Source organism: Ambystoma mexicanum, chromosome 9, assembly GCF_040938575.1.
Source record: "Ambystoma mexicanum isolate Mex_15411 chromosome 9, UKY_AmexF1_1, whole genome shotgun sequence".
Taxonomy (NCBI): domain Eukaryota; kingdom Metazoa; phylum Chordata; class Amphibia; order Caudata; family Ambystomatidae; genus Ambystoma; species Ambystoma mexicanum.
In genome coordinates this window covers 617,132,044-617,144,934 of record NC_090931.1, presented here as the reverse complement: position 1 = coordinate 617,144,934, position 12,891 = coordinate 617,132,044, and the positions used below count along the sequence as shown (strand labels likewise).

Sequence of the window (12,891 nt, the reverse complement as noted above, 5' to 3'; positions counted from 1 at the left end):
TAAAAACTACAGAAAGGATTTCAAATGGATTGTATTACATGTCTTACAATATTTTTGCAACATATTACAAGCTGCATTAGTGTTTTCTTCATCCAGATTCTGCATTGATTGTATACATGACCAACAGGAAGATTGCTTGCATAAGAGTAAGCAAGAGACCAAACATGAAAAGAGAAGGCATAGAACACCCCCACCACTCGCACCAAGGATACAATACAATATGGCAGCCCACAAAAGCAGTATAAAAGCCTGCACATATTTTCCTTATTACAGGCGTGTTGTTACATCACTTCAGGCCTGAAATAGGAAAATGACATCACAACTGCTCTGTAATCACCCATCATGCGTCACACTGTCTGCTGCTTGAGCCAGCACAAAACAGAACTCAAGCTGTCGCTGTAGCACTTAATTAAAGCAGCACCAAGCTTTCCAAATTGCTTTCTTGTACGAGTACTTTCTCTTACACTTTACAGTCATTAACTGATCAGCATTTGTGTTTATGGTAGTATGCTTATTTTGTGCACTGCAATGACCCCATTACGTACAGTGATCCGTGATGTTCCCAGTATGCACACAAGAGCAGGAATTCGGGTGGTATTCGTTTTGTAAAGACCCAGAACGTTTTAGATATATTTTATTAAACCATGGCTCGGCAACAAAGGTGTTTCATATGTTTTATTTTTACAGATTCAACACGGACTATATGTATCATCAACTGGTAAATGTTTTATATCAGATCAAGCAAGCGGCCATGGGATGACAGTGTATGGCCATGTATTATAAGGGATACAATACTTCCTGCCCTACGTAAAAAGGATATTGCAAGTCTCCATACGGTAGGGGGTACTTTATCCCATATAGTAAATTGTAACTCTATGACTTTATAAAAGGGACTTTGTTTAATTGGTCACTAAACTACACTGAGCCTTGCAATATCCCCATTAAATACATGGAGGTGCTCTACCCCATACATCCGCCATGGCTTGGGTGCGTCCTGCTATATCACCGTTCCTTCCCACTCCAGTGTAAAGCCGCTCTCAGGCGTCCTTGGGGCACCCAGTCCCATCTTCCCACCCATGAGCCCTGCACCTTACACAAAGGGTAGCAAAACCACAGGGCAGCTTGTGGAGAGCAGTGGAGCATGTTACCTTGCAGACAAAGCATAATAGCGGATTTACGCAGACACTGGTGTATTCTGCTTGGAGGTGGGCAAACCACAAGGCCGATGTACCTAGAGTTAAAGGCAGCTTAGAAGTGGGCAAACCACAAGAACGTTTTTTGCAGAGGGCGAAGGAGCAGGAATACTTGTTTGCAAACCATATGAGCGGATTATGCAGAGAGCATTGCACCCAGATTAGGAAATGGGAAACCCCCAGGAATGGTTAAGCAGAGGGTAATGGCACAGGGACGAGGTAAAAGGCATCTTGGAGAGCGCAAACAGGATAGGCTTAGGCAGAGCATCAAACACTGACCAGAAGGTGGGCCATATCGAGTTGAGTTTGTGCATACAGCACTGGGGCTGGTCCACGGGTGGACAAATCGCGCAAAAATGTTATCCAGCGAGCACTAGGCCCAGAACCATAGGGCGGCAGGCAGATTTGCTGGAGAGATGCGATGGATTGAAAAGTGCGATTACTAATGTAAAAAGTCATCCATTTTAATACCAGTCTGCTCCCTTTTAGTCCGAGGACCGTACGAATGATCAGACATGTCAATTACATCATTGCTTAGGTGTCACACGTTTGCACCCTAAACCATAATTCCTCATGCATGTGTCCCCTCCCCGCCCCACCCAATGCTCACCAGAAGGTCCCTTTGTGGTTAGAAAGGAAGTGTCTCAGTAGAGGCGCTGCACTCCTAATGTGAGTCCTACTGAGTTCTTCTCATCCTAAGGTCGCCTCTCGATAGAAGGTCAAGTCACTGCTTGAATGGGTTTGTCCGATGCACTTACAGCACTCCTTCCACATTTACGATAAAATGTATTGGGTATCCAGCTCCCAAGACAAGGTTTCACGATGGCCGAGGCCTCAACGCTGTCCGGCTCCACGGAAAAAAGATTTGTAGCACGAGGTGCCTCAAGCTCCCAAAGAAACCTTCAGTAACCTCATGGGTGCCCGACACATCGAGCATAGCTCCAGGCACTAAAAGATGGTCGGGTTCCTGGAAATATATTCCGACAGCTACCGATGTACTCAAGGGGTTGGGGTCTTCTGTGAAAGGACCACAGCTAGAAATGTCATAGATGGCATGGCAGTGCCATCTCATGAATGTCCAGGGGTCCTGCTGTCCTCCTGGTGCCCGGTTCTCTGATAAACTCTGCGGTCCGAGCTGAGCTGTAGACCCATGTGTTAATGATGCCGCATGTGCGTGGGGAATGCGACGTGTAGGAGGCTGGAAGAGAGCTGCTATTGTCTCAGCCAGCTCATGCCACGTGCTGCATCTTGCAAAATCTACGGGGTGCCTCCTGTGAAGCCTGATTGTTCAATGAGAAATTAAATGAATGCCTCGCGTGCCCACTGAAGAATGCCGCCTCGGCTATGGGGCACCCAAAGACGCAATTGATTGCTCTTGGTGGCCTTCATTGCATCGGAAGATTGTGAATGAAAGGACACTTGTCTTCCACTGGAAAAATATTTAGAATGTGCAAGCCAGAGTTGGTCAAAGTGGGCAGCCTGACACCACTGGAAATCAAAGTTCTCTTTCCTTACTATGAGATGGAGCCATAGCAAGGAATACGCGCTGCTTTCAAGAACTCTGGCCTTGTAATGGTCCACTTCCAACTTCCAGATGAAGAAGAACAGTGACGAGCCTGTAGCTTTGTTGCTTCCCGGCCTGCTCGTGACTGTCGAGCATAGCAAGGCAACACAAGTCCGTCCTCCTGTAGCCCGCAAGGCATGCAGCTAGAAACGAACGTCAACTTCTCAGGCCTCTGCTGGCCTCTTTTGGTCCTACCAGAGGTGGGCTGGCCTATAGGGTACTCTGCACCCCGGGCCTCTTGTGTGGTAACCTATTTTATTTCCACATTTTCGCATAAGAAAGGGTTGGGGCCACTTTGAAAATTATTTCCAGGGCATGTTTTGGTTCCCAGTCCACCCATGGGTCTTAAGTGGGCACATTTAGACTTTGTGATACACACTGCTCCTAGTTCACAGCACTTCGTTTGACCATTGAGCTCTAAGCAATTGTTGCAGTTTATTAAAAGGTCACGTTAGGCCAAGAATAGGTTGTGTATGTTTTTTAATGAGAGGCTGTTGGGGGTACTGGGCCACTTGACTGTCTGGCCAATGGCTAAAGTCCGTTTACTCTGGGACTCCTAGATTGCCAGCCTCTTTGTCTTGGAGGTCTGGGAAGGTTGACTTCAGTTCTCAGCAAGCAATGACATTTCTTTCAGCCTCTGCGTTGGATTTCCCAGGATGCAATCATTCTCCACTCAACCTCTTTTTCGCACTTCACATCCCACCAGTATGCAATAGTTCTGCACTCAGTATATTTCTCCAAAGGATGTAGCATTTATACTTCACTTCGCAGTTTTCAATGATTTTTCTCTCAGCCTACTACTCTACTCAGAGGGACCAGGGAAGTCCGACTTAAACTCCGAGAAGGCAATTAGTCGCCACTAAAATGCTTTGCAAAACTGCTAGTGCCTTGGCCTTCAAGTCTTGGAAGACGACATTCTCAACTTAGTCTGCCAGGAACCAGATTTCCTCTCTCGACTGGTTCCTGTTGTCACAGCTGCTTGGCGCTCTGCCTCGTCCTCTTCCACCTTTGCTCATCCACCCCACTTGTTCTCCTCCCTGGAATCTCTTCTAAGCGCCCACCCCTCACTCCACTGCCTTCTCTCCCTCTCTGCTTCTCCTTGCAGTTCGGCAATGCATGAATGTTTTTCTTCGCCTCCCTGTTCTCATCCCTTCTCAGTTTCCCCGTCACTTCTCCAAGCATGGTGAAGGCTCCAGCTGGTCGTCTGTGTCCTCGTCACTGCTGAATACTTCCGTGCCATGGATGGTCCAGAGTTCACGGTCTCCAGTGTTCCACAGCTTACTCTGCTCTCTGGTGCGACCATGGATCTCTAGGAGAATGCAGATTCTGGTGTGCTTGGGACTCCAAATCCTTTCGTTTCTCATTTGGTGTCGCAGAGGCATCACATTACCAAAGTCATGACAAAAGAGACTGTTATCGTAGGTCATTCACGGGCTCGGAAAACAACAGAACCACACAGCAAAGAGTCCTGGTTGGTCTTCATACCACTTGAGTTGGTCCAACAATCTTCCTCTGTCTCTAGCATCCCATAAAGCTTTAGGTGGACACCTCCATTTGGTGGCGAGGGCATTCAAAACACGAGGCCAGGCAGGAAGCAAGCCAGGCAGAGGAAAAGCCTTACTCGCCCTAGAGATAAGCAAGCTGTCTGCAGCACCCTCATCCCTACACCAGGCATGAGTCAGGATTCTGTTTTGGTTTCATTAATCACAATGGTGGTTAAGATGGCACTTCCACCTCTCATTTCTAGGATAGTAGGTGGTATGCAAATGTCAGTGGATGAAAAAAAAAAGTCATTGTATCACTCTTAAAACTGTGCTTCGGGAAAAGAAATATAAAATTGCATTTACAGTATACAGAGCAATCTACGACCTCTACGTGCTACGATGGAAAAAAGAACACTGATCGAAGGCACCACCACTAAATTCGTAATTAGCCGAGTTTGCTACTTAAAGTTAAGTTTAATTGAAACATGTGCTCTCTGCAGCACCTAGCCATTCAAATAGAATTTTGCTAGGATGGGAAGGTGGGACTCCTTGCCAGGCTGTAAGACCCTGTGGTTGTCAACCTGAATAATAAGAGAGAGTCTCTCGTTTAAGGTGTGGTATGTAGAAATAAAAAAGAAATCATTTGCTCATCAAACAGGTAAGGTTAAATTCCGGGTCTGCTCATTCTAGAGTGACGTACAACTAGAGGAAAGGTTTGCATTCCATTCCAAATTCCAACATAGGAGGCCCGCCCGACACAAGCCTCAACCCTTCAATGAAAGGATGTCAAAATGAGGGTGTGAAATAATGAGGCACAGCGGGGAGGGTTGAGAGAAGTACAGACTGAGTTCCAAACATAACATTCACAGACCGAGTGAGAGAAGTGGCAGTCTCCTTGTTGTATGGAACACGGTTTTTTCTTCTTTTATCCTCTTTGCCGCTTGTCACCCCAAACTGACCATGGCAGTCGAGCACGAATGAAATCCCAATGGGGGTCATACACCCCCAGAAGATTTGGTCCATCACCCCTCCACCACTGGCAGCAGATTTCACTGATAAGAATCTGGGACTACTCATCCCCGGTGTCTTGGCTGGCAGCACCCACGTATGGAGGGAGAGCTCAATGCAGACACACTATGCATGTCCCCTGAACTGTGCGACAATAACAAAGATGGCCCTCTTACCTACGCAATTCTGAGCCCCTCTGCTGAAAAAGGGAAATACACGCTGGCTCACTCACCTTTTGGGGGGCTTGAGAGTTCTTTGACCTCCTGTGCTGCCATGGGTGTTCGCAAATGCCGGTGACAACCCGGTTATGCATATCCAAAGCTTTCGTTGATCTAAAGCTCTTGCCACTGCCTCTGAACTCACAGCCTTTCCCAGAATGCCAGGGAGTACTTTTTATATTTTTTGGCACTGGAAAATGAAAAAGCTCAGCCACAAAAGAATCACTCTAATATTCCAAATATGTAAGAATGACATGTACATTTTCCAGCTGTTTCGTGGCTGCTTAAAGCAGCAGAGGGTGTGGGAGGGAGCATTGATTTGGCGCTGCAGTGAATCACCCAAACACGGAGTTCCTTCGAATAAAAAGAAAGTTAGGGCCGCACGCTGACCAGGGGCAGTGTACATCTTCAGGAAGTGTTACAAGGGTGCCCATTCAAAAAGAGGTCCAATGCAAGCCACAATGGCACTCAAGAGTTACCACTTAATACAGGACGACCTATGCTGGCGAGCTCCGTCTCCATGCTATAGTGGACATCTCAAAGAAAGGAACAGTTGCAAGCAGATCATATTGCGCCTTCACCCCTAGTCCCCACCCTGTTTAGTACATACATCTTGAAAGCCACAATTTCCCGTCACCGGCCTGCAAACTCCATCTGTGAGCACTTCCAAATGAAATTTCTTTCAAGAGCACTGTGAGGAGCGAAGTGCGGGAGCAGAGATGGGCGAGTTGCTTGAGGGTTCTCTGGGGCCCGATAATGCCCTGACACAGAGGCAGCTCATAACCGACTTTAAAGGACATGTTGGCCCACCTACAGGTACTGACGGGAAACTCCAGCAACAGAGATGGGGTAATGCAAGTTATACAGTCGCACAGCAATTCAGTTTAGAAAAAAAAAATGTAAAATTCAAACCAGAGGATGTACAAAATGCCATAGGGACCATAAAAGGTTTTTGGTGAAAATATGCAAGAAAAGATGTAAGCAATTCATATTTGTGTTTTAGCACAGTTTTGCAAAGAGCTGGCTGGCCCTTAGCTTCAGGGAACTAGAAGGATACCCTACCGAGGGAATAGCTTAAAAGTCCTTTGAAATCCACCCTACCCCAAATATTTTATGGGAGAGGGTCAACTCTTCCACGGTTTGCATCACTTAGTCTTACAGCGCTATGCAGAGTTTGGTTGCCACAAGGGTATGCAGAACATTTGGCTGGCCGTGGAGACCGCATAAGATGTTTTTTTCAAGCGCTTGAAATAAAAGTCCAAAATGGGTAAAGCAATCAACAACGTTCTTGTTGATGAGGTGTCTCAAAAGAAGTTCAGAGCATATACCCGTCCCCCAAGCCCCTCCTCCCCGCCACATGAAATTTCAAAGTGGGGCTTCTGGGCACTATATAAGATTCTGTTAGCTGATACTGGATGGTCCGTGTGGTAGGGTCAATTCAAATATCAAAGCAGAGTGGACAGCAGCCCCCCTACAGGAAGCTGCAGAGCGCCACTTGGAAGTTTCAGGCATCGTTTCAGCCTGGCCACGGTGTTCATAGAACCTCCCCTCCACTGAATGAAAGGCACTTCACACAAGGGTGCAGACCATGTACTGGGTTTGTGTCTGCAGACTTGCACAACCATTATCACGATCTTATACAATGAGAAACTCTTGCCCCTGTCATGGGAGAAGTTATTTTCACTCTCCTCAGCATGGCAAAGGGGTCGGGATAGCACAGCACGCCACTACATTTGCCAGAGAGTCCAAAAACCCATCCTACAGGAGAAGCTGGAAGTGTGCTGCACGTTTCTAGCCTGGCACATTAGCAGTCCCTGCAGTAAGGCTTTAATGCAGTGGTATTCAGCCTTTTCTATGCTGAGCCCCCTACCCCCTTGAGTGAAACAATTGTTGCCATGGCCCCCCTTAGGTCATATCTGCTTATATTTTCTATTAAAAGCAGCCATTGTATTCACTTTTTGAAGAGCCTCACACCCACTCTGGACATCCTTTGCCCCCTTCTCGCCCCAAGAGGGCCAGCTCCACAGTGTGAGGAGCACTGCTTTAACGCATAATAACATGGTGTTTCATCAGTTCTGCCGATGCTTCAGCTTGGGTACCTATACAATGAGCTGCCCCTGAACCCTTAATAAGCAGGTTTACTATACTGCGCAGGGCAGACTGAAGGTGCCCTCGGGTTTCAGGTTTAATTGAACACTCACCCTTTGCATAGGTCATTTTGGGGCAGGAACTAAGTAGAACACCTCTATCATTACTTCAGATACTTTCTAGCAATGTCACAGAGCGGAGCCAGCCTAGCTGTGTGCAACTGTTCATGGTCAAAGAACGCAGCTCTGGACCTCCTCAAGTTACCTCGGCTACATTCAAATGGAGTTTGTTTACATTACTGAACACATTGGAGCATGTTCTATACAAAGGCTTTGGGGCAAGGCAGGCCTTCAGCCTAGATTAATAAAGAGGGGTTCAGTCAAGAGAAGACAATTCTGAGACTCAGTTGGGCACAGCCATCTTCCCCAGTCTGCAAACAGGCAGCAAGCAGAGGGATCGGCTACCCCCTTCCCCATTGATTTTACAGCAAGAAATGTCAGGAAAGAGAAAATAGTAATACAGAGCTCAGTGCACAATCCTGGTGAAGACATGAGAACTCAAACCCAAGGAAATATTGCCTTTGTACACCAACATAACCATAGCCAAGACGTCATGGAGCCATGCAAACTCGTCAAATGGTCTTCCTCAAGGAACAGCTGAGGCTCATCCTTGGCTACTGAACACCCAAGCACCAGCACACATGCGTGCATTCATACGGAAGAGTGGCAGCAAAGAAAGGACTGCCCGCCGCATCCAATCTGCATATTCACCACTCAGGCTAACAACTCACCCCTCCTATGGTCTCCCGCCTGCCAAGTCTCAGTCGCCGCTTTGGGCACCACAGACTTAAAATGCATGAATCTGCTGCCCACCACCTAATTAGTAAAGCAGGCTGGCATATTTAGCTCCAGGGAGGTGCGTGTGCCTGTGAATTAAAAGGAGGGTTTGCATAGGGAAAGCAAAGGCACACTTTCAAGAACACTTCTTCTCTGCTGCTATGATGGCCCACCAACCAAGACCAAATCTCTCCACTGCTTTACACCCCCTTGCCAGCTGGCTCCTCTGCTGCAATACACCCCCTCAACTGTGTGTACATTGCTATTTATAAAGTCTCTACCCATCTTCAGTCTCTCTTCGCTGTGTTCATTTCAAGGAGTAGAGGAACGAGAAGTTAACGGTACAGGCACCTTCTCGCTCCATTACTTTGTTAATACCTCCTCCTGCCCCATCCCCCATAAAGTTACTAGATGTGTCCATCGTCCCTCCTTTCCCGCCATTGCTAGGGTTTCTCCCAGTAGTAGAGTGGGCATGGCAGTGGTCAAAGAACCGGTGTACACTAGGTTGTCCCCTTAGCAAGCCCTTTTGAACTCGGGATCTCATCTAACCCTAAGCAAAACAATAAGAGTTGGGGCGGGGGTGGGGGTCTAGGGACAAGAGATTGCTTACCCTACTCAGGCCCATGTGGTAACTGCTCTTCTCCAAATCCAGTGACTCCAGGAGCTCCTCCACTGCCTGCAAAAGAGCAAGAGAAGTAGTGAGAACCCACACGGCAAGAAAAACAGTACGTACCCACAGAGGGCAACAGTGGGGTCGAAGAGGGGAGCCTCCCTGGCCCCACACAAGACAGCGAGAGCAACAGGTATGAGCAGTAAAGAAAATCGCAGTCTTGCGCCGGCCCTGTTTAAAACAACAAAGTAAACACTCACAACATGGCGGGAAATCTAGCTGCGCCCAGGCTCACACTTGATGCCTTCCTATACGGCGTCTCATCAGGTTTGAAGTACACGAACTACAGCCACAACAAGGCTGAGGAGGCTGTGGGACACCCTGCGCCAAGTGAAGAGATAACAGGGGCCGGGCAGCGATTGGGTGGCACTGCCCAGCGTCTCTCTCCTCCTGCCGCTCCCGCGAGCAGAAAAACAAAAACAAAACAGACACAGCCGCCGTGTCACCATCTCTTAGGAGACCGTTACGGGCAGCGAGAAGCACTCGAGCAGAGCACAGGAGATCTTCGTTCTCCATTACATGGCAACTGCTGGCGGCTCAAGCGGCCCTTTGTGTGTCCCTCCGCCGCCAGGCAGGCAGGCAGGCATCTCAGCTCCTGTCTTAGTAAGGCGTGTACGGGGCAGTCGAGCCTGTGTGTGGATTCGGGTTAACTTCAGCACATTCTCGCATGCCTTTCCATGGCACGGGGTGAGTGGGTGGGAGGGAATGGGGGTTACCTTGCGGCCCATGGCCACATTGTATGTTTATTTCATAGTATACGATGACTAGCCATTATAGCCATATATGCACATTCGCCTAATATATGGCCAGCAGACGTACAAATGTGTGTAAACTAAGAACATTACATTACAATATTCCAAACAGGGGAGCACTGGGAATGTGTCCAATAGGAGAAGCTCAGCAGTGGGGCCAGCAAAAGGCCTTTTTATTAACATATCTGAATTTCGGGATATGGGGCATTTTCAGATGGCACCTGACTCTGCTCCGAAAGGCTAGTCGGCTTGGCTCAGTCTCTGCCAAATATATGATCCAACATGCAGGTGACACTACCCCAGCCCTTCTGGCCTTCCAGAGATACTCGCCTGGGAGAACAGTGGAAAGGGGACAACACATTGCGACAAGGGGTATTTTCTCGTGTTTTTTGGGACACCGTGCGGCAGTTAGACAAAGGTCTATTACCCAGGACACACAACACACTGCCGGGCCGTGGGAATCAAACATCAACATTCCCAAGGTATGCCCCCCCTGTCCCCTCCCCCACACACGGCCACAAATGCCCCCGAAAAGCAACAAGCCATGCGATGCATTGATTGGAGTTCTGTCAGGATGGAAGCATGTATCTTCTTTGGAAACCCAGCCTGACATTCTGCCACGGTGGAAGGAGAACCGGCAGGCGGAATTCGATGCTGGGATTTCTTGGCTGTAATGCTCAGGGCTTTTTTGGCATCTCGTAATACTACATCTCTAAAGGAGAGGATAAAATGTCTTACTGCAAACCCTAACGCTGCTCTGTAGTCACCCACCTGGAACCCCACTCACAAAATTGTGGGTGAAAGGGAGAATTGCTCACCTGAAATCCGTCCTTTGACGCTGTGTGACGGCCAGGCTGCTTGTGTGACTGTATTCCTCGCCCACTTAATACCCAAGTCAACACACTACCTCATTGCTTAGATAAAGCAATTAGAGGTTGTTCTTCTTGCCACATCCTTCTCGCGGAACTGGGTGTGGATTAAATGCAATGCCAATACAAATGGATGCGGAACGTCAATTCCGTAAATGGTGTCTTTGTATCGGCTTCCTGCATTGTCGGCGGATCCCCACCTATTTACTGGTGTGGTCGGAATATTAACGACCACAATCATGACAAGCTCCCGAAATCCTGACTGCCATCTAACTAAGCAAGGTTAGGAGAGCATAGATCCTTCTGCAACGCGATACTCGACGCACTCCTACAAAGTCAATTTATAGGAAACTGCTTTTACATCGGACACATTGCATGTACTGCTCAAATCCAGGCCAACACGCTAATGCAGGAACACAAGTACTCTTTACAACTGTTTGCAGGGCACTGTGCCACACCTGGATAACAACCACTGCACAAGAGTCCACCATCCTCAATGTGTGCCCGTGGAACTGCATTGTGGTGCACACTTACCCTCTTCTCGTCTGTGACAATGTAATTGCGCCCAAGCTTTTTCGTTAGGTGCGGGGCTAGGACATCGAAGCGGTGCCGGAACTCCGAAAAGACCATATGATCCGGATAACCTTGACGGGGAGAGAAAGAACAAACATTGGCACAGATGGGTTTTATTCATGTGACGTTGGAATGGCATTGTCCCCAACCTCTGACATAGGTGAACATTCATTGCACATAGGTTTGTAAAGACATTTTGACCATCTCAAACATTAAACACAGTGCAATCGCACTAGCAAACGAAGGATGCAGATGTGTCTTTATAACAATATTAACGTTCCAAGAATCCTGCACGTTTCTGGGTTCAGCTCACAATCTCAACTGCCAAGGCATTTTCTGCAGACATTTTTGTGTTACCTGCACGTCAGTGGCTCCAAACACAGACCCACGTGAGACTGAGCAAACAAATTAATCGGAGGTCAACAAAAATCATTTAGCCACTGAGTTCCAATTAAATTGTGGATGTGCACTACATAAATGGTCTATATAGAATCGCCTGTGATTAATCAACTTCCAGGGCATCAGTGGTCCAGGGATGAATATCGGTTTCGATACTATCAATCAGCCCTACACTTTTAGTACACCAGAAGGGAGCCAAACAGATTAGAAGCACAAGTCAATTATAAACCTCCTTGTCCACATTTGGTAACGTGGACAGAAGGGTAGGCTTATCTCTGCAACGTTGTGGATCGTTGGTTAGTTGTAACACAGCAAAAATACTATTACCCAATGATAAAAGGGACTGTCCAGTCACGGTTGTATACACATATCTACTTCATTATCAGAACACACAGTTCGGGCACACTACAAAATACAACCCACCCTGTAAAGGAATACAGAGGACAGAGTTTCAAAGGAAAGGGGATGCACGCTGGATACTGACAGGAGGGTGGTCGGTAAAGTAATTAATCACAATGTTCGAGTATCCTTGGTTCCAGTACAAATGGAGCAATGGGCCATACAATGTCACTAGGGGCCTTCGGAGAAGGACCAGGAGGACAGAATCACAATGTACCATGGACTTCTAGAAGTTCTTGGTGCTCGACAGCGTTGCGTTGGTTTCAGGGCACTTCACTTTGTAGCTTCTGTGACAGAGTTCAAGACGAGACACAGCTGTGGGTATCAGGCGGCAGGCAGTTCGGTGAGCGAGGCTGGATGTACGGCTGCAGGCTGGCCTACATGGCGGCTCGAGATCAGGAATCGTCTCAGTGTGGTTGGTGGGTCTGAAGCACTGGTCGAGGTGCCTCAGACAGCATGAACAGTCAGCGGTACAGTCACTTACAGCCCGAGTGGCTCGACTGCCTCGCAAATGTCCTTAAAAGTAGACGCTGTGCGAGGTGCATTTAAGGCCCTAAGCAGAAATCCCCTTTAACCAAAAACTGCATTCAAACAGTGCCACAAAAACGTCTGTGCTTTTGTCTTCCTGGCACATGTGTGGCAAGCACTGAACACTGCCACCCAAAGAACGGCTCTGCATTTGCTTTCCTTTAAATCAGAAGAAAATGACCTGCATTCAGAACGGCTCTAAATTTGCTGTTCTGTCATCTCAATACCAAAGTGCGCAGAGCATTCAAGATGGCCCTGCATTTGTTCTTTCTGTCATCCAAAATACCACAAAGTTATGCACTGCATTGAA

At 47.7% G+C, this 12,891-nt stretch overlaps 1 protein-coding gene across 14 annotated transcripts in view; it reads right to left on the bottom strand.

Moving 5' to 3' along the window:
• MYO18A (myosin XVIIIA) overlaps positions 1-12,891 on the bottom strand; it is a 1,313,149-nt gene that overhangs the window by 419,858 nt on the left and 880,400 nt on the right. For all 14 annotated transcript variants that reach the window (XM_069615286.1, XM_069615296.1, XM_069615289.1 and 11 more), the window contains 2 exons: positions 11,217-11,326; positions 9,002-9,067 (listed from right to left, as the gene is read on the bottom strand). In XM_069615286.1, coding sequence (XP_069471387.1) covers positions 9,002-9,067; positions 11,217-11,326 — 176 coding nt within the window. The remainder of the gene's footprint in view (positions 1-9,001; positions 9,068-11,216; positions 11,327-12,891) is intronic.